Genomic DNA, 22,354 nt, shown 5'->3' on the forward strand with positions numbered 1-22,354 from the left:
CACCAGCATACCAGGGTCAACATCAGCGTGGTACATGTCGTCCTCATCCTGCTCTGGTTCGGAGTGGACAGCACTGACCACTGGCTCGCCTTCATATCCCGCCACTAGGGGCGCTAAATACTTGTACACATCCTCCTCACTTGGATGATCAACCTCATCCAAGTCCCCCTCAGGATCGATCTGTGGATACCCGGTGTTGTCTCCGTCTTCCTCTGCCTCTTGGGTTTGGATTTCAGAAGCAGGGAGGGCATCCGGCTTGATTTCTGCATAGGCTTTAAGAAGGTTCTCTGTGGAGGGATGTTGCAGATCGTCCAAATCATCTTCAGCCATTTGATACTGTTTACTTTGACCAATTTGCACCCTCTTCCAGATTTTCATGCCCGGCTCGATGTCAAAACTGGTTGCGTCCATGTCTTCAGGAGGCTCCACTTCCACACCCCAGGAGGCCATACCTTTGTCATCAATGGATCTACAAAAATATTATGACAGTGCACAGCCCATATCAAAGCAAACAGGATTTCAGTTTATTTAACTGTGCAAGATGCAACTTACACCCAACCCTTTTGGACCGCTTCGTTGGCAAGTTCACCCTGGAAAACATGCAAAAGAAGTTAATGTGATTATTTTATAGCAGCCAAATATTCATGTAAATGTTCTCTTACTTCAATATATATGATTAATGCGTTTTGTGAATAAATAAATATGACTCAAGTTGTAGTAGAAAATAGTTAAAATGCTCCATCTCTGGGTCTCAAGTGCCATGGTAACAATTCAGAACATCATTTTTCTTGTTTTTGAAAGGTCAAAGTCCTCAATATAGCATTTATAACATGAATGAATAACAAATACCACTGCAACCAGTTTCAACTAAATGATTACTGCTATTACCACTATAAATAGTGCATTTCTAGTACACCCACTTTTTTGAAAGAAATATAAAATGATACAAACCATTATCCATAATTCACTTTCATTGATATTATGTATTTGAATTTTCATAAGTAAAAGTGTTGAGACACAATTATTCTAGACCCCAGGTAATTTTGTAAATATTTACTTTCCAGCCGTCGCTGTCAGCCCACACAGCAGTATATGCTTACCCGGGGTTTCAGTGGCTTGGCTGCCACGCCATTGGCCAGCACAAACAACAGTAGCACAGAAGACCTGAAAGAAAATAAACAGTGATAGTTTAATATTGCTTCTTTGTAATCTCGTAAATCAAATATGAGCGAGAATCTGACCTGAGCATGGCGTCTCTTTGTAAGATCAGTGTTAGATCCAAGCAAGGAATGATCAGGTCTGCTGCTCAGGACAGACCAAAGTTCCCACAATAAAACTGTTACCGATTATATGTTTGACCTTTGAACACCAGTGCAGTGTACTTTCTTATAAACAAAACGGCAGACATACTAGTGCTAGTAATATGGAGTATTTCACACATGATAAACATGGCATGAGTTCTGAGGTTGTGGTTTACTGGTGCAGCGCAAAGAATAGCAGAGTGAGTGGAGAAAGACATGGGGGGATAGAGATGGAATCAAACTCATGATGTCGAGGTGGATAAATTGCCCAGTATGCGCTTCACTTCTACCAATGAGCCGCACAGCAGCACATGTTTACTTTTCTTAAAACAAAGAGTTACACCTCCTAACTGTGTGGAGCAATCTTCCAGCTCAAATGTCGTGGCCCGGCCCCTGAGTTCACAGCTCTATCTCCAAACTTGTATTGTGATTAGAATTTGATTGTGGATCAATATCTACTGTCTGTGTAATTAACATTAGCATCCCAGTGGCACAGTGGTGGTGAGACTATTAACTTTAATTTGAGACAATTTAATATATGCTATTTTACATCTGATTTTGTCTTATCTTCATCTTGTCCTAGTGATACTTGGATGGTCAGATGTTGTATGCAGGTGGTATTTGGTGTGAAAAGTTTAGAGAAAGAGACACTTTTGGCATCATCATGTTATTGACACTTGCCCTCCAGATGCATGTAAACAACAGAAAACATCAGGAAAGGTCATGAAAGAAAATATGAGCAAATACAGAAACCTCATGCCAAGCCCTTGACACACACATCATACACAGCGAGCGCCTGATACGTCACCCTTCATGGTGCGTTCAAGGGATGGCTCCGGTTTGTCTGCTGTTATCTGCCCTCTCCCGATCAGATCCATGTGTGGCAGAAGTCCGGTCTTCCTCCTCCTCTGGTGCAGAGCGTATCGCTGAGGGGAAAGATAATTAGTTTTCAGAAAGTATATTTTGGAGGATTTGAGTGGAATCAGAGCGTTTGTTGATAAACATCTAGTGATGAAAGAAGTGGCGAGTGTCATCATGATAAGACGATCTTTCAAGTTTGCGAGTCTTGTGGAATACCAAAGTTTACATAATTACATAAATTAAAGCATATAAAAGCTGCTGATGTATGTCACAGTATGTTGATGTTTGACATGTCCCATCATTTAAGAAAGGAGATAGTATTATGATCATTATTAGTATTATTTCCTTTATTTCATCAGGCAAAACATTGAGATTATTAACAATGTTGGCTTGAAAGTGCATAAAGTGCACTGAAAGGGGCAGGGAAGGGGATACAATACAAACAATAAGAACAAACACAGTAGAAAGTTACATACTGGGAAATAAAATCATTCATGAGTCATACAAATATAATTGTTAAAAGCAGAGAGTGAGAACAGAGTGAGGTCAGTGATTCCAGCTTTACAGGACATGAGACCAAAGAGGGACGTTACTAAAAGTGAATCCTAGAATTGTGTCACTGACATTATCCACTGAGCGTAGACAATTCACTCAAAATGAAACGAATTATTAGAACCAGAAAACCAGGGAAACGGTTCCTACAAACAAACAACAAGATGTGCACCACACGGTCACCACCTAAAACAAATGGAGCTGTCTGTACCCATTTGAATTGAGCACTAAGTCATGATTTATGCCTCCTTCTGGGACAATGAACATGCTCTAAATGCAGCATTTAGCTTAAGGAATCCACCAAACAAAACCTTTGACGTGAATGTGAATGCAGGAACTACAGAGAAATACATGTATGAATATGTAAGCGCTGGCCTTTTTACTTTAGGTTAGACAAAAACAAATGCATTTAAAGATACAAAACTCTTTAAAATGTCTGGGATTCGGCAGAAAAGTGACTTGAACTATAATCTCTCAGTATATCTCCCAGAGTGCCACACTTTATATGAAGGAAACCGCTCCTCTGTTTTCACCACAGCCCTCACCATATCCTGTCACACTCACAACATTAAGCAAATCTGGGGTTTTCTTAAATCACTAAAATTAACTCAATGATCTACAATTAAGTTAATTGATGCTTCACTGAGAGCCATTAAACACACATTAGATGGCTCACAGTGCAGCTTAACCGCATGAATTACAGGGTGAGGGGAAGGACCTCCGCAAAGAGTGAAACATGAAGTGACGAGGGCTGCTCTACAACGGAGCTGTCAGACCATCAGGCCACACAAAACAATTAGTGAGTCATGTGTGCAACAGCTACAAGGCAATATTTGGCGTGTGACAGTTATTAATATGGACTATTTGTCGTGTCTATTAGAGAAAGCGCAACAGTATGCAATATTAAAGATTATAAAAGATTTGATCCTTAAAGCAAACACACACATTCTGGTATTGTGACGACACGGATTATATAGACCTCACACACAATCTACACCTTTTCTTCGGAAGATTTTCCAGTGGAGGAACGGATGTTGTCAATCAAACCTCGGGCTGTAGTCGACTAGTTCTGCTTTGGCCAAAAAGTGGAGGCAAATAAAGTTGACTCAAACGCTTCCTCTCCTTTTCTTCAACCTCCACATACATTCTTTGCGATTTTGTTCAAACTTTGAAAACCATGTATCCACACACTCAGACTTATCTAACCTGGCCCATTTGTGTGCTCAAATGTAGCATGTGCATGTACGGTGTATGTGCTCAGAGCAGTAAGAGATGTGCCATTCCTGTCTGATTGAATCATGAAACAATATAAAGCAGGACTGAAGCAGCGCGTCATTTTCAGGTGGTGGTCCTCCTCATTCTCACACAAACACAGCTCGCTCCATTATCCTCCTCAATCACACCCCTCATAAACTTAGTAAACATATGGGAGCTGTTACACACAGCTTAATGGCTATTTACTGTGTTTTGTACACTTCTCATTAAATACATTTTCCACTCTGGGAGAAGTAATGTTTTGGAAAACTCAGTTAAATTAAAGACAAAATTATGCCAGCACTTGGCACATGTGCCTCATTATTTACTGGCCGCTTTTGGAGACAGAGAGAACAGTGAAAATCCAGCAGTTGCTGATGTAAGAAAACCTTGTCTGTAAGCCCAATTCTCGCGGTATTTGTGAGTTCACATGCAAAGAGAGGAACAAGATAATATACCAAATATACCAAAGGTGGTTTGGTCAAATAGATACTAATCAACAATGCGGCAACGATGCAAAAACAGCAAGGTATGCTGCTACCTACTTTACAAACACACATAACATTTCCTAAACTAAATAAAAAATGGATTTGTGGTTTGCAGTGAATGCTGTTCCAACAGTGCGTCCTCTCCCTGAACGATTTAAGCTGGAGCGATTCCACACTGATATCCGTCTAATGTTATTGGCACTGTAGTATCAATCTGGCTCTTGCCAGGTTAAACGTCAGAGAGCCCGAATGGATGATGGCAGCACACAGGAAGTAGTCTCCGGACAGCATCAAACAAGACAAAAAAGAGGGTCCCCTCCTTCGCTCCCCTCTGTAGCCACTGAATGGCTCCTCACTGGGGTCCATCACGGCCCTGTTTACCAGCTGGAGAACTCCTAACCTTTCACCTTTGACCCTGGTACGACAGAATACATCACAGAGTCATGTGCTCAATGAACTCAGTGGGAAACACATCAGTGAAACGTGGATGACAGGCAGAGCGACAGGGTGTACAGGTGTTACAAATGATCCTGGCCCGGGACACTAAGGTCTCAAAGAGAGCGTTTTAAACAACACCACCATCACTCCTTTTCTCATTTATCAATGTGATCAAATTATTGAGGACAGTTGAAACTAAAGACATATACAAAAGTGAATTTAGTGCTAAAGTTTGGGTTTGCGTGTCACGGCCCCATCTGTCCCGATGCTCTGGGTTACAGGGAGGCTCCTGCTGTTCTCTGATGGAGAGCTGCTACAGACAGATCCGGTTTCTGCAGAACCAGCTTTCATCCTGATTAAAGAAGGATGTGGCCACTCTTTATGTATTTACATCACAGGAACATACAGACGACTGGTACTGCCTTAGGGAAAGGGAGAATATCAGTAAGGTATATGGATAACACTACTTGTATTGAACTTTGATTTTAGAAAAGTCCCACTGAGGTCAAGTCATTTTTATAGAACATTCAATCGGGAAAAACACTGTCTACCTTGAAAAAATAGTTGTTTTGGATAAAATTCAACATTTTGGTCCAGAGAACTTCATCAGGCAACTTGCTGTTTGTTGCATTGGGGGGGAATTATTCCTTTTATATAACATAAAGTAAAAATATTCTGTATCAGTTTATGAGCTAAACAGTGGTAGGAGGTTAAAATTCTTCAGAAAATTAACCAATTGAATATAAGTTACTATTAATGAAAAAATAAGGACAAATATGAACAATTCAAATACAACAACAGCCATTTGCTTTAGCCAAAGAATGAGATTATAAAAATACAAAAACGATGGGACATGCAAACAGATGGTCACTCACTGTTCTCCATCTGAGCCCAAATAGCATCACATGTTTAAAATAAAAGTACTTTATATATCTAGGGATTAAACAAAAAAAAACACGTACATATCAAGCACTTCTGGTAAACCACAAACTATTCCGGGAATGCTGTGACAATAAATGCGGAGTCAGTCTTGGTATAAATTCCTGACTGACCCAATGATGATGCCATGTCCATCCCCATGCCCAGCGCTGATGTTGCGTTCGCGTGCATCAGCGTGTATCAGTGCTTATGTGAGCCTCCGCACACTCACCGCGCTCCCTGACCTGGCCTCCGCAGACCCCCTTTGTTCCCCCGGCGGGACCCTGTGGATCGTCTGGCTCCAGCCGCTCCCGACCATAATTACAAACCTGCAGAATGAGACAATCAACAGACACAGCATGAAAGAGGAGGGTCACCATGTCTGATACGTGATAACTTGTTGCCGTTGCCCTGCTGCCGCCGCTTTTAATTTATGCTATTCCCCAACACTGAAAGAATGCCACTTCCCCACTGTTCGCCCGCAGCCCAGGCGTTCAGGCTGTCAGAGCTGAGACAAAGTCAGGGAAAATAGACAAAGTGTTTTTGTAATTGCCTTCATTTTATGCAAACAAAAGTAAAAAAAAAAAGTTGATAGATCTCATAGCAGTAAAGCAATAAATGATAAAACATTAGGGAAAAATATGTAACAATGTGCTAAATTGTTTTTTGAAGAACAGAGATTTTCACTTTAGGTTTATATATTGTTATTACGGATTAATGCAGAATTATTGCAACAATACGTTCCACTATATACTGCAAGAAGTTAATATATTGAAAAATTACCGAGGTCTCCCATGTGACTGAGATTTACACATTTCTTGTAAACAGTTCAAACAAAAGCACAAAAGCTCAGTTTTAGTTTTGATTTTCCAATTTTAGTTCCGTTTTAGCCTTGTTTTGATCTCAATTGAGAATGTTTAACCCCCACCTTAACCAAGTGTGTTTTCTCCAGTTCCACTTTATCTCAATGTAAAAGGTTACAGCCTAGGCCAGTGTAATGCCTCATTTGAAAGCAAAGACCTAATTTCCCCCCCCCACGTTGTCACTTTTTTGGCATTTTTTTCCCCATTGCTTTTCTGTTTCTGCGTTTTTGTCATACATTTTTGCCACTTTTTCATCACTTTTCTGTTACTCTTTTCTGCCTTTTTTGTTGTGTTTCCGTCACACATTATTCTCACTTTTTTGTCTCATTTTTGTCGCTCTTTTATTACCTTTTCATCCTTGTTTACGTCTCATTTTTTATGCTATTTTCAAAAGCTTTCTTAGACTTAGGTAAAGCCAAACTGGAGAACACATGCTTGATTCAGGTGGGCTTTCGAGGTTAAGGTTTTGCACAGTCCTGATGCCAAAGCCGCCGATACTTTCATTCGAGCGAATCAATAAATCATAATTTCAGAATAGACTGTAAAAATGCATACTGTAGTTAACGATATTATTTAACTATCACAGCAACAATCTTGATAGCAATAGACTGCCCTCTCTAACAGCAGATCAATCTGAGTAAAGCGAGGGTTACTGCCACATTATGGGTTTACTTGGCCCCATGAACCTCTGTCTGAGAAAAGACATTTACCAGTACAGGCTTTCACTAATGTCACTAAATCACTTCCAGCTGCCAACAGCAGGAAATGCTCCTTTCGTCTCCCAACCTCGAGAGCAAATAGTACATCAAGCGTGGTGCATTCACGAGCATGTCTGTCCTCAACTTATATCTGTCACAGCCTTCATATAGAGCCCTAATGTCCTCCAGCTCTGCGGTTTGGCCTGTCTCTCGGTCCTGCCCTGCCTTGTGCTGCTGTAGGAGCCCCCTATTTGCCACTTAACCTTTCAAGAAGTGGTCGAGTAACTTCAGAAGGAAAAGTGATTCCTGGCTTTAGGAGGTGCGAGGAACGCCAGATCAGCGTGCACTGATTCTATAATGATGGCAACAACAGCCAAAAGGTCAGGCCCGCATCCACGGAGGTTTTTAAAGGGTCTAATGGACATTTGAGGAGGCTTTGGTCTCAGCCTTGTGAAAGCAGTTTAGTGCAGAGGTAAACAGCCCGGGGCCAGCAATAACAGAGTGGAACTGATTAAAGGAGGAGGAGGAACGAGGGAAAAATGAGACAAGGACTGATAGCATCTTTTACCCACCTAAATTATATTAGACAGCTAGAGGCGCTGTGTGTTTGAAATCTCATGTGAAATGTAAACAATAACAGCAGAATATCATGGAGAAATATTTGCGTAATCCGGAGCAGAAGGGGCTTACATTTGGAAAATATAAAACCAAACTGATTATGAAGCTTTGCAAGATTTTCATGTCCTAATGTCACAATTGAAAGATCACAAAGTATTAAAGAAAACTGGCTAAACCACATCTCGGTCCCTGGGGAAAGCTGGATCAAATTAGAGAACATTTTAATTACATCCCTTTAAGAGATTTTATGATCGTTTTACTTGCGTGCCGTCTAACAAAAGAAGCTTTGTGGAAAACCTTGATATCGCTATGACCTTCGCTTCTAAATTACGGCAATTGTTCTTGTGAGTGTCTCTGAAGAGTTGTCAGACAGAACGCACTCGGGTCATTCATAAAAGCATGTCGGTCTGAGCTTCAGCCTTTCAGATGTGGGGGGACTTCTGATGCGCCACAGTTTGCTGCGGCTGTTTCAGGATGTGGACACGGTGAATTAGAGAGCAGGAATAACTGGTCGTCCCGTTCCCTTCCTCAATACTCTTCCAAACTCTTAAAGCCTCATTGTTGAACATTTCAGGATGCAGGTACAACACAGGATCACTTATGAAATGTTGATACACAAACAGACACCCTAATGCATTTCAACCTCATGTAGTTTCTTATCGTCAAAGCATCATGTTCATGGAGACGAGATGGGGATGTCCTTGTCCCAGCAAAGACGCATATTTGATTTTTTTTTAAGTGTTTTTCACCAATAAAAACACCAGTCAGGCATTAATGCTCTCTCTGTTTATTGGGTGAAATGTTACGCAGTGTGGCTTTAAGTTCTCCATCTACTGTATGACTAGAGCTCTTCAAATGCCACTGAGGGCTGTTGCCAATAAAACTAGGAAAAGCGACATCGGAGAGAGGTGCATTCTTTCCTCGCAGCATGGGAAGTGCCTGAGCAGGACGGGAGCTCCACAGTGGACTGGGGCAAAACACAGTGGAGAGGTATGGAGTTGAGTATCACCCCGTTACCCCAGGACATGGTAAAAACATTTTTCTTTTCATCAGGTTTCAAAGGAATAGCAATTACACGGAGGACTCGGGATGACAAGACAGTGGTGCATGGCGGGAGTTTAGAAATGCTCAAGGGCCAAATGCCATGTCAAAGAATTGTCTTTCCATTCACGTCGTAAACAAAACCATAAGCCATCGAGGACTGACACGAACAATCATTGACCTATTTGTGCACAAACAGTAGATAGCATAGTAGATTTATATTAGATTTATAAATAGGATTTGTTTTCCAGTTTTGAATAAAATGGGTTCCTGAATCAAACTATAAATGGATGTCCAAAATATGATCCAAATTTAATTTAAAATATGTGCAGCCCAATAGTCTTAAGCGGCACCAATAGCTCATCTCCATCTTCTCTGTGTCCAGAAAAGGCAGCCATTGTGTGCCTGCTCCTCTCTCTCCAAGTCAGTTTCCTATTGAGGCAGTGAAAAGGCCTTTGAGGGGCCCTGTTTTGGCTGTGCGGCTCACCTGCAGAGGGGATACTATGGGGCTATTCTGAAGCGCAGCAGCTGCCAGGGCAGAGAGGCTGGCACCCGGTGGGACAGAGAATAGTGGCCGCGGAGCCTTTCAATATGAAGCCACTTAGTAACAGAAGGCATGTGCCAAGCCTGCAACGCCAGAATGAAGAGTCATCCTTTGGTGCTACAGCAAAGTTTTTAACTTGGCCTCTATATGCTCCAGAAATGACCTTTTGTAGTCTGCACAACTAATGCACGGGGGTAATGTGCGAGATTAGTTTAAGATATGCCAAGTGTTTTCATAAGTGAAGATTCCCAAGCAAAATTGCTTGTATGAGGGATCAAGCTAAAACAAAACAGACCCGCTGCCAAATGGATGCCTCTTCCTTATATGAGCTGAAGTTCTTGTCATGCCATAGATCGGCGGATGATAGTGCAGAGAGGATCCCAGCGACTGAAGGCCCCTGAAGAAGCCCTCCACACAAAGCCTCTTTTCTGTTGACCGGCTAGCTCCCACACTGCCGCTAATTTACGCTGCCCTCACAGCAATTTCCACAGTCAGAGAAGTTCAATTGTGTTTTCCAGCTCATTAAGCATCAGCACAACAAAGCTTTCATCTTTTAGCCGGCCACTTGGTCTCCTTTCCTCATCTCCTCCGCCCCTCTTCCAACTTCTTAAGTATTTCATTTGATCATTCATGCAAAATAAATCATAACCACCTTCAATATTTCCACACAAGAAATCGCTACAATCACCAGTCGATTTTATCCGAGACTGCTCTTGCACTTTGGTCTTTGTAAACTCCAGAGACTGAAAGTGTCTCTATACAGGGGGCATAGGGAGAATTTAATGGTTGTTGATTCAGGGGCCTCGACGGTGCCCTCCCCTTTCTTTCAGTACTTCAGGAGACGACGTGGACCCTATTGTCAAGTAAGAAGAATCAAGTCAGCATATTTGTTCAGGTTGTCACTGCGTTGAGATCAGAGGCTCGCACTCACATTCCCACACGGACACAGGTTACCGCTCTAAATGCCCCTTAATAGATGTGTATTTCATCACAAGTGACCAGAGGTGGTTAGAGTAGCCAAAATGTTTACTCAGGGACAAGTAAAAAAAATAATAAAGTAGTAAATACTCTATGTAATAAGTAACTGAGTGAATAAGTCTGATATGTTTTAGTGTTGACGTGATCGGAAGTGAAAATCCTGATTTTACAGTGTATACATTTCTAATCAAGTAAAAAGTACTGCATAATAAAATGACTCAAAGAAGTACATTTATTCAAGAACATGCACCATCCACATCTGCTCGTACCTGATGTTGTGGTGTGTTAAAGCTCATATATTTACTTTTGTACTTTTGAACACTGAGCATTTCACATTATAAAACTCCTGCATATGTAAAATAGTTAAAAGTGATTCTGTCTGAACTTCTGTGCATATAAAGTACGCATGAAAGAAACAAGACACAACTCCCAGTGTGTTTTTGATGAAGAACCAACACAACAACACGGTGGAAAAGTCAGTCTGACCAAATAGAAGCCCCTTAAGTGGGCCTAGCTCTTGTCCTGGGAAGTTTTAAATGGTGGCACTAATCAACTAATGGCCTGAAAATCGGAAAAGTCCTGCACAAAGAACATTTCCCACCGTTGCAAGCAGAAGCCAAGCATGAAACGTTCATTTTCTCTGCGGTAAACACAATCAGACTTATCCTCAACTGTAAAATCGATACAACCATAACAATGTTTGATGTAAATGTAGATCACAAGCTTGGAAAATGCACAATGTATATTCGATTCACTCGCTTTTGAAAGTCTATGGGCTGAATCAAATGGATATTTATGAGATCAAATTGTTCACAGCAGGTTGACACAACTCTGCAAAGCTTTTTAATTGTGTGTCTATAATCTTTTCAACATGTGGTAAATGTATGGGAACATTCATAAATTGTTACACTGTTTCTCATCCTTTTAGCACACAATAAACAATAAATACACAGTGGGTTCAGAGAGTTCATACGACTGTTACTTCTATACACACCGGTATATATTTTTTGTTTTAAAGTGGTAAGAAATATACAATTATTTCCATTACAATAATACGGAAATAGTAAATGAATAAGTATTTGATTTAATAAAAAATAACTGGATGTTTTGTGAATCTGACTTTTAAAACACAGATATAAATAGAGGGGTATGAATAGATCTCAAGCCCACAAAAAACTACAATTTTAACATGACTTAAGAACTCTCCGGTAAATTCCATTAATTGTCCGTGATACAGAACGGTATATCCTCTATACAAGTGTGATTAGAGAACAGAAAACAAGAAATCTGACATTATTTATCTCAGACTTCATAATAATAAGATTTGAAAGTATGAATGCTTCCTGAGCGCACTGTATAAATCAGCTGCTTTTTATTATCCTGATGACACATTAAAGTAGTAGTGGTCAGTGTAGGCCGAGTTGTATTGGTAGTTACAGCTTTAGAAATGTAATATGTTTGTATTCTATATTACTGTTTCAAAAATGCAGCTGAGTTACACTACCTTTCAGTTTTGGCATAATATAAACTGAAAAATAGTAATAAAGCCACAGAACAAAAGTGCAGTCAAAGATTTATTTTTCCTTTGCTTTCCCCAACTCTAATATATTTTGTTTTAATGGCGTTAGCTACATACAACTCTAGATCTTACACAACAGCGTCCAACTTTATTTAGTGCTGCACTTTATTTTGAGAGTTTGGCATTTTTTCATTTGTACATCAATACAAACCATTTAAATGCACTTGTAACTTGAGTTACTTAAAGGCTCTATACCTGATTTTTGATTGCAAACAATGAAAGGGGAAGCCACTAAATTAAAATATTAGTTGTGGTCCAAACTCATTCCTATCTTTCCCAACATCTTTGTACCATCCAAATTCTTACCAGGGACAAGTTTATAGGCAAATTTCACAACTAGTAGGGTCACTTTTCAGGGTCACATTCACAAAAATGCTTGAAAAATAGCCTGAAAGGTCATGAAATTGATACAAATGGTTTATTATTTGATGCACTCTGTTTTCCCTACACGCATTTGAGTTTGCAATATACTAAAGGAGTATAAAATAATTTTTATTCCATTTCTAGAAGTAAAATCAGGTATAGCTCCTTTAAAGCCACACCGTGTAGAATCATCATTTTAATTTATGACGAATATTTTCATCATCAGAAAAATACCTCATAAATGAACTGCCTTTACTGTGAGCTGCTCACCTCTCCTAAGACATGACTGTAACTTTACCGGGAGTGGGTTCGTCTCCAGCTTGTCTCCATGCAGATGTCGACTAAAGGCAGAAGAATAGAGATTAAAACAGGTTAGGTTCATATCCAAATCCATTCTTTGATTACACACTGCAGAATCAGCATTTTCTGTGTTGAGCTGGTCATTAGGAGCATGTTTTGTATTGATGGCAACAGTATAGTCCAAAATGTTACGCTGTGTAGCTTTAAATTGTAATGACTAATACATTCACATATTTTGTGTAAGTAATATGTTATATTCCTTAGTGACTGAAAATAAAGTTTTGCAATTCGGTACTTTTGTAATACATTACCCCCAAAACTGGCAGTGGTTGTGGACAGAGGAAGTTCAGCTCACCATAAACATGTCACTTCACAGCTATTCCATCTAAAGTCTAAGCCTTGATTTTTAAAAAAACGCAAAACATATTTAAATTTTAATTGTCATATCAATTATGCCTTAATTATGGATTACAAAAATGACCACATTTATTATGACACAATCTTTTAACAGAGGTGAATGAACAGCCTACATTACACCACAGCTCGAGTCAGGTTTCCTCAGCCCAGTGTCACCACTTACACTGTTTATACTGTATCTGCTATCAAAGCTGGACAATGAGAAAGCCCATGACAATTTGGCATCAGCCGCCAGAGCCATAGCGCCCTATTGCCCCGGACCATCTTTATTATAACTACTCTCTTCATGTGAGTGTCCTCTGCTGTCAACGCCATCTCTGAGCCTAGTCTAAACCATGTCCCTCCGAAGGTCTAGGGAGGGTGTCCAGTTCCCTGTGTCCGCCTCTCCATTTCCCCCCAAACCACAACAAAACCACCACAATATGTCTGTGTTCACCTGTTATCAGTTGATGTTGCGGGCCGGTCTGACTGTCAGACGCCATGTGGGACGCGCCTCGCAGTCACCAGACTCAATATCCGACATACAAAACAGACAGAGGCATAATGCGCCGCTCTCTGCTCGGCTGTCAGCACCTCTGCCTGGAAGCCGAGTAACGCTAACATACACGGGATAAATGAAAAGCACTTAGCCGATCAACAGCCCATCAGGTAATTACAAAAGACTCCAACATCATCTGCCTCACAGATCCCACTATACAAGCATTCAGGGAAACTATTCAGATTTAAACCTCCAGCAAATTCTGTGTAACAAAATAGTGCATATGTGTCATGGTTTTGGTGATAGACTCAGAAATATATACTTTATGTCTTGCTTTATGTACACACACATGAAGGTAATTTCTTTAATGGTGAAAGATTCTCTCTTGTACACTAAATCTGAAACTTTCCAGCTACTTTAATTTAATAAGTATTTGGCACCAACTGAACGAAAAAAGGAATGAAATTACTTTGTGTACTGTTCAGGCATGCGTATGGGTTTATGGTTAGGAGTGCCACTGGCTGCTGTCAGACTCACAGTAGGCTGGGAAATTAGGTGGAAACGGGGGAAATTTAAGTATGAAATAAAGCTCAGTGGGTCGTGTCAGTAACTGTTCTTCAAAGTGAGGGGTCATCAGGTCAACGTATCCTAAAATAGGCTCCTAGTGACTCATACTGATGCACTGGGCTTCAGGGGAAAAGACAATCCCCCACAAGAAAACACGCAAATCATAACAAACTTTGGTGCATCATGGGATTATACGTTTGAGAAACTTTAAACATGTTTCCACTTTTTGACATTTCCTTTTTTTTTTTTTTACATCAGACAAAGCTTTAAGAAAAGTTTGGTAGTTTTGCAAAGACGTATTTTAATTATTGAAATTGCTTAAAAAGATTGGACGGGGGGGAAAAGTAAATCATAACATGTCATTAAAATGTCAAGAAGTGCACAGCCTGTAATAAAATGTACTGTAAAACATGTGGGAGAAGTGAGACAGGATCTGGAACAGGAAACCACTGACATTTACATTGGAAATAAGACTTGACTTGTCCTCTGTATCTCTCAACAAGAGACCAATTTTAAACCCAATAGGTTAAGTTGACCTGGTCACATCTCGGTAGGACCACTGCATATATGATACCTTAGGTTTGGCAATCAACACTTCATTCTGGCTGTTAAGGCGAACGAGATTTTTATTTCTAAGGACAGCACGACAACTTTATGGTCTCCGTGCCCATTGAAGTTGTGACATACCATAGCTGGCAGATCCATAATGCAGTGCTATGCTCCACTGAGAAAACCTCCTGTTTCTTTTAAAGACGATACACTTTGACCACAAAGTTCCCCGCTGCGAGTTTCATAAATGTTTATCCCACATGAATCTAGCTCCCTTCACAAAGTTTACTTAGTTTGGTTGACACGGTGCCAACATTCATGAAAGGAGAGCTTAGAAAATGAAATGTATAAAGCCTGCTTCAACATGTTGCCTTCAAAGGAAAACGCTTAAGAAAACCACAATTACCCCCTTTAAACACTTTGCGTTGGCGGGAAAAAGAAAAGAGCAGTGGGATATTACAGAAGTGATATTCTTTTGGAAAACCTACTGTACACAAACAATGACAGTATTCAAATCAGGACTGCATTGAGTATTGATTAACACAAATTCTTTTTCATTTGCACAGCTACCTCGAGATGCACGGCTGTGAGCTGAGGGCCAGAGAAAGCAGACAGGCGCCAGCCGCAACAGGATCAAAGCAGAAATGTACCTCAGGGAGAGAAACAGTTAACTCCATTTAACCAATTGTTCCACAAACACACTGCCCAAAAACAGATCCCCCGGGAAATAGAGGGGCTATTGAATTTCAGTGAGTGATTTGGTGATTGTGAAGAGCAGCAAAATCAAGACAATTTGGACATGGCTTTTTGACTGCCCTCTGAAACCGCTTATAAAAGACCACGCACACAATGGTGAATAGAATGAAATATGGTGCACACAGTTTAAGTATAAGGAAAGACCTTTAAAGTGAATTAGATCATGTACATCACCAAATGAAGACATATCTCCTCCCACCCTTTTTTTTTTGTTTGAACAAAAAGTGTATACTATATAAGGCAGGCTTTCTAAAGTAAATTAAGGACTCCCATAAATGAACTACACTGAATGGAGATTAAGGAACATGGTTTGTTTTTGAAGCATCACAAGTAGTTTTATATACAGTTGTACATTAAGGCGCTGTCCTTGTCATTGAACCTGTTGTTATACCATTATGTAAAACTAAAATTTAGACTTATGCTTGAGTTGGGTATAATCTAGTACAGTTTATGGTATATAGGCCGAATGATAAAAGTTTTGGGGCGAAAAGTTAATTTTATATTGTTTCCATTCTGCAGGAAAAGTAAGTAAAGAGTGATGCACTAAGATAGAACAATCTCAAAAATAAAAACTTACATTTATTTCATTAAATTAAAAATATTAAAACTACACGACTTAGTTGATCTTGGCACAGCTATTGTTATGTATAAGGTGCATAACCATAAGCTTCCTGAATGTATACAAGAAAGGTTTAAACCCAGAGAGACTGGCTATAATCTCAGAGGAACTCACATCTATCAGAAAAGAGCATTTGGAACAAACACCAAAGCCAGATGTGTCTCAGTCAGAGGAGTAAACGTCTGGAATAGTCTGAATGACACCTTAAAAAACTCAACTTCCTTAAAAGCTTTCAAAAAAAAATTCAAATCTAATGTAATTAGCAGTTATAAGGCACTAGCGCTAACTCACATATAAACTCTCCTGTGTACACTATATTTTGTCTATACATTACATTATTGATTGATGTGTGACTTGTGCAAATTAATTATGTAACTAATTGATACAGAAACATAATCATTTTGTCCTCATCTTGCAGATGGTAAAACCGCTGTATACTCTAAGTCGCTATTAGTTGCAATAGGGTTTGGCTTTAGATAAGTGTATCACTTCAGCCAAAACCCTTTTCAGTCATTGTTTCTGTGTTTTCATGTTTTGTAGTCAATCGTGTCTGTGTGAAGATACTGACTGAAATAAAATAAACTAAACTAAAACTAGTTGGCTATGAGCATGTCAAATACCAACCAAACAGGCTGAGGTTCTAACCAATGATACATCAATTGGATGCAGTGACGTAAAGGCGAGGCACATCATTGGTGGGCGGCAGGATGAAAGCTAATGTTGACGCTGGAGCGTGGGACTGGCAGACAGTGAGTAAAAGTTGGAGTCACGCAGCTGCACATCAATGAGGGATCCACAGAAGTGAAACCCGTTTGCTCCTCTGGTTGTACGGAAAACACATCGCTGTGGAGAGTTTGAGGGGACAGGACTGTGGCTTATGGCACCACTGTCGTGCGTCATGAATCCTGCGCAAGGATCTCCAGCGTCGGCAAATGGGGACCCCGTACCGGAGCAAGTGTCCCAAGTATGCACGGAAAACGGGGAGCTGGACCTGTCGCCTGCCAAAAAATGTAAGGTGAAAAGTGTGGACCTGCCTTTTAGCGTGGAGTCCCTAATATCAAGGACGCCCAGCAGGAACCTTCAAAACGCGCTTGTGGGCTACGTCCGACCGGGGGAGAATGAACAACTTTTGCGGCCCAAAGCTGAAGCAGCGGATCTCAGTGACACCGAGACAGGGCACTGGATTCAGCCTCGCTACACCTCAGCTCCAAGTAAGTTGAAATATCTTAGGAAATTAGGGAAATTGAACCTCCGTGTAGGCCTGTTTATTCTGGATAGACTATTTGTATAACCTTAAAAATGTCTATGGGCTATGTTACAATCTCAGTGAAATTAGGCTACAGCATGCGGGTGAATTCATTTTATTCATAATAGATGTCTACATATGACTGTTTCCAATTGTTGCTTATTATCTGCATGTTTATGATTTTCAGAACTACCCAGTCCAGCCGGGTGCAACTTGCGCAAACACAAGAACAACAGAAAACCGCGCACTCCCTTCACCACGTCCCAGCTGCTGTCACTGGAGAGAAAGTTCCGTCAGAAACAGTACCTGTCCATTGCAGAGAGAGCGGAGTTCTCCAGCTCCCTTTGCCTCACAGAGACACAAGTGAAGATCTGGTTTCAAAACCGCAGGGCCAAGGCCAAGAGGCTGCAGGAGGCCGAGCTGGAGAAGATCAAGTTGGCATCCAAGCCGCTGCTGCCGGCCTTCGCGTTCCCCTTCGCCCTGAACGCTCCGCTGACTGCGCCCAGTCTTTACGGGGCTTTGAACGGACCACGGCCTGCTTTACCTGTGCCAGGACTTTATAGTGGACCCTATGGGATGTACTACCTGTCATAAACTAAATGGTTTTAGAAAGTGCCTTAAACTAAAAAACTCTGCGACGAAAATAGATGAACGTCAAAGGTTTTCCCACAGCGTTCAGCGGGATTACATTTTTTCTTTAAATGCTTGGAGACCTTGTTTCAGTGGAAGTTATATAGCACGGAAATTACCACATTGTAGGGTGATATGTGTTTATTCTTTAATCGCCACATTTCACAGAGAGCAGCCCTAAGCTCAGCTCAGAACAGATTGGAACACAAATGTTAATAAAAAATACATTTCTGGCAAAATAAACTAAACTCCACTTAGTTTCTATCCCAACTTTGAACATGTGAACTAACATATTTATAATATTTTGCTTTTTGATAAACAAACTGTATCAGATAAGCATGTTACTGTGTTACAGCTGGTACCAAGTAAATCACATTTGCACATATTTCAGATCCTTCCAGATAATTACAGTCTGAAGTGTAAATATATTCTGCTATTTTTTGACTCAAATGACTGATCGATGGACCATCAGTTATAAATGTACATTGTATTTTATATTTGTATTAATTTTGTACAATAAAAAGAAATGTAAAAAATATATCTTCAACAAACAGTTTTCTGCTGCATTTATTTCAAAAAGCAGACCATGTTTACAGCTCGGGTAAATCCTCGATCATAAATCTGAGGAGCTTTGTGGTTTGTTTTGGAAGTGTCCAGTGAACAATGCACAAAGGCGTGCAGACGGTGTGTTAATTTTAAACATCTTCTTTTCATACATTTACTTACAATGACGGAAAACAAATGCTATTTCCTTCTTCCTCCTCGTCGTCCTCTAAATCCACGCACTGAGCCTTGACCGAAGCAAACCGTCGGAGGAACCCTGATCGGGACACATGCGTCTTACTTACTTTCATTCATCAAATCTGAGAACGACGAACACACACATCACGAAAGCTAACCTGTATGAGTAACGAGGTCTCGATGGTTCACCAGGATCAGGGGCAGTAGATGCCGATGTGTCCGTGGCACCGGTGTGTTCTTCAGAGATGTGCATTTCGATGGACTCTGGGGTTTCACTTTGGTTTGTCATTGCACTGCAGATAACTTCACACACACCCTCGGACTCACACACATCAGCCGCAACCTCCATCTCTGTGTCAGCAGGCTCTAGTCTCCTCTTCTCCCTGTATGTAGATAGTACTGAAGTCTACCATTTAGACCCATATTTTGGATGCAATGTTTTTCAATGAATAATGTATATTTTTTAACTGTTGAGAAGTGATTAAGAAATATACTACACGGGTATGCGCTACATTTATACAACATGTTAACTACTAAGCAGCGAAAAAGGACAGGACAAACTCCCACTAAAACATCACATTATGATTCTTGTTATGTGTGAAATCAAAACGCTGTACCAAAACGACTGCATTGCTCAGTCGAAGTTCAAGATCTCTACAAATGACAACGGATTTGCTGCCATCTTGTGGGAGAAAACTGTGGCGAAGTGTCCTTACCTTTTATCCTTTTTCACTTTGTCAAATCTGAAGTCTGGTGGGTATTTGTGAATGTTTATTAAGTGATCCTTTCTGTCTTTAATTGTCCTAAACTTCAGTCCACAGCCCTCCACCAAGCACTGGTACTGAGTGGAAAAAACAAGAGATGGCATCACTTTATTTAGCAGCACGGATGACATGGCAGGGTGTAATAATACGGTAATTACTAGGGCTGGGACAAAATATTGTATCGGATTTGGATCGCAATACTGTGCTGCAATACCAAGTATCGATACTTGAAAAAGTATACTTTCAATACCTGTGTTTGGAGGCTTTTCATCCTGCACTCCTTTGTTTTCCAGTAACAGCACTAAGTTACATTTTGTCTTAATTCACTTTTTGATCTTAACACTTCAATAACTGTCAAATGGCATTGGGTTTATAAACTTCAGACACATTTGTTTTCTTTTTATGCATTTTAAGGTAAATATATTATAAATCATAATCACTATTATATCGCAACACGGATCGGGTCGGCCCCTGAGTATCGGGAAACGTATCGGATCGTGACAAAAGTGGATCGTCCCAGTCTTAGTAATTACTGTATTATATGGAAACAAGACAATATGTAATTTATTCTTTGGTGATATGATTAGTAATAATCCAAAGCCAAACCCTTTTAAGAGTGAACATGACCACACTATCCAAAGCCAAACCCTTTTTTTTATTTTTTTATTCTTTAGTTGTAAATTTTAGCACTTTAAAGATGGGTACAATTTACTTATGTGTGCAAACATGAGCACAGCATTATTATTCAAATTCACAGAACACTGTCCCATCAAAAAACAAATAGAAAAACAGAAAAATAAACAAACAGAAACAGAACTTCAGGGAGTGACCACTACGTTGTCTTTAAAGTCTGACTCACAGAATCAAACCAGGCTTTTTAATTTTTGTATAGGTGACCCATTTTTCCCAATACTCTAAGAACTTCTCTTGTTTTTGGTATACAAATGCCGTCAGCTCTTCCATTTTAAAAATATTCCTTGTTATATCCCACCATGCAGATAAAGTGGGAATATCCAAACCCTTTTAAGAGTGAACATGACCACACTATCCAAAGCCAAACCCTTTTAAGAGTGAACATGACCACACTATCCAAAGCCAAACCCTCTTAAGAGTCAACATAACCACACTAACCACAGTTTTGATGATTAGTTTTGATGATTCTGTTGTGCCTCATCATCATGCCATTTCATTCTACCATGTTATTACTGAGCTATAAAGTACAACTGAAATTGTCCGGTCATCATGGTATTTATATATAGATATTTTTTAAACCTTACCATATCTTGTTTCTGTGCCAAAACAGCAAAGAGAGAGTCATGCCACTCCTGTATGTGGATGTCCAGGAGGCGGGCTGTGGGGAGGGAGCGACGACAGGTGCAACACACATGTCTGTGCAGTGAGTTGTAGTGGTGCTCGTACTCCTGCAAGGTTTTGAAGATAGTTGTGCAGCCAGAGATGTGGCAGGCAAACTCTGAGACACTGTAAAGAAGAACTGGGGTGAGGCATGGGGGAGCCATTTTACTTAGCATTACATGGAAAACAATGTGTAATGGTAGTTGGAAGTTCAAAGTCTTACCTGAGGGAAGGTTGCTCATCTGCATTTGAAATGTAAAGGTTTTGCAGGTACATGTGTCTCTGAACATCCCCCTCCTAAACAGAGCAAAAGTCAACAATTTCATAAAACTGTTCATAAATATGCCACAATAAAACTGGAATAAATCTTCTTGTTCATAGTATTTGTAACACACTTTCTGTATTTATATGTCTTAGATTAGCTCTGCAGCAGAGCTAATTGGTTGCCACTTTTGCCACAAGTAGAGGTGATGTTACCTTATTCATCATCACCTCTATTTTGGTGGGTCTATATGAGGTTTCCAAGTTGTATAATTAGGATAAAATGAATGGCCAACAATGCAATAATTATCAGAACAGTCGCTATTCCATTAACGCCATTGTAATTAGGTAAATAAGAAATGGCCAAACACATTATTTATTTGGTCACTACATTCACATTTATCATAGCCTTTGTGTCATGAAGCTGAAGAGAAGAGTTTTACAGCCAAATACGGGACGGTTCCGTATTTTAAGGGAAGGGGAGAAACCTCTGCATATTTACCTCAAACAGCCCATGATCCTTGTGCAAGTGAATAACTTGTGGCTTAAAGTTGAAAGGATTTTCTTCATTCCCCTCTGTTTCTTTTATCAGACAGTCGTCGTTACAGCTTCTAACATTGTCCTCTGTCTGAATATCGGCTAGATGTGGCTGTATCATTATAAAATGACACTTTAACTACAGAAGTCATGTATTTTGATGTTTAAATCGGTCTCTGAATTTGTTTGTGTGGCGCGAATTTTCAACGTCATCATTGGCCGCCTCGAATCTACGTCAAAAGTTGAGCTTTGCTGCCACCAAGCGGCCAAACATAATATCCATCAAAAAGGTTTATAATTTTGTGTTATGTGTAACTTATTTATCCAGCAGATGGAGCCATGTGTTTACAGGTAAACCCAGTAAACTCCTGCTGTCTAAACTTCAGTTATTTTACATTTCATATGCCCGCCTTTACTGCGCGCAATAATGTTAAGTAACTAAGATCTCTTTGTAAAACACACGATCTAAACATTTCTAGGCACGTTTTGCGTCATACAAACCACAAGGAAATGTGGAAATGCAGTTTTTAACTTTTTGTAGGCTTGTGCTGTGACTGTGACTCATGTGGCTGCACAAATGGTAAGTCCCAGGATATTACACGATAGAGAGGGGCGGGAGTGACGGGCCCTCGATACTTCC

The 22,354-nt window shown here is 40.2% G+C and overlaps 2 protein-coding genes across 8 annotated transcripts; one reads left to right on the forward strand and one right to left on the reverse strand.

Moving 5' to 3' along the window:
- Window positions 1-223: 223 nt before the first annotated feature.
- znf511 (zinc finger protein 511) lies at window positions 224-21,914 on the reverse strand. 7 transcript variants are annotated; one of them, XR_013793045.1, is made up of 10 exons: window positions 21,680-21,914; window positions 21,140-21,213; window positions 20,841-21,042; window positions 19,516-19,640; window positions 18,958-19,182; window positions 18,785-18,878; window positions 1,242-2,227; window positions 1,101-1,164; window positions 553-590; window positions 224-469 (listed from the first exon to the last, which is right to left on the reverse strand). XR_013793045.1 is itself a non-coding variant. In XM_079560226.1 (6 exons), exons 1-6 carry the CDS (start codon window positions 21,833-21,835, stop codon window positions 18,803-18,805), a joined length of 858 nt encoding a protein of 285 aa, XP_079416352.1. In that variant the 5' UTR covers window positions 21,836-21,914; the 3' UTR covers window positions 18,748-18,802. The 7 variants fall into 7 exon arrangements, 1 of the variants encoding a protein (XP_079416352.1); XR_013793047.1 differs by adding an exon at window positions 6,058-6,141 and having other exon boundaries at window positions 1,101-2,227; XR_013793048.1 differs by adding an exon at window positions 6,045-6,141 and having other exon boundaries at window positions 1,101-2,227.
- Window positions 16,908-18,588, forward strand: msx3 (muscle segment homeobox 3). The gene is made up of 2 exons (XM_079560552.1): window positions 16,908-17,393; window positions 17,616-18,588. The coding sequence occupies exons 1-2, from the start codon at window positions 17,060-17,062 to the stop codon at window positions 18,020-18,022; spliced, it is 741 nt and encodes a 246-aa protein (XP_079416678.1). The 5' UTR covers window positions 16,908-17,059; the 3' UTR covers window positions 18,023-18,588.
- Window positions 21,915-22,354: the final 440 nt, after the last annotated feature.

This window comes from Gobius niger, assembly GCF_951799975.1.
Source record: "Gobius niger genome assembly, chromosome: 7".
In the NCBI taxonomy this organism is placed as follows: Eukaryota; Metazoa; Chordata; class Actinopteri; order Gobiiformes; family Gobiidae; genus Gobius; species Gobius niger.

Bases quoted from the DNA above. Each gene is read 5' to 3' on its own strand.
- msx3 (XM_079560552.1), top strand. From the start codon at position 17,060: ATGGCACCACTGTCGTGCGTCATGAATCCTGCGCAAGGATCTCCAGCG. The intron at 17,394-17,615 runs GTAAGTTGAAAT...TATGATTTTCAG, and splicing joins TCGCTACACCTCAGCTCCAA to AACTACCCAGTCCAGCCGGG.
- znf511 (XM_079560226.1), bottom strand. From the start codon at position 21,835: ATGATACAGCCACATCTAGCCGATATTCAGACAGAGGACAATGTTAGA. The intron at 21,214-21,679 runs GTAAATATGCAG...TGCTCTGTTTAG, and splicing joins AGGATCATGGGCTGTTTGAG to GAGGGGGATGTTCAGAGACA. The intron at 21,043-21,139 runs GTAAGACTTTGA...TCTTCTTTACAG, and splicing joins GATGAGCAACCTTCCCTCAG to TGTCTCAGAGTTTGCCTGCC.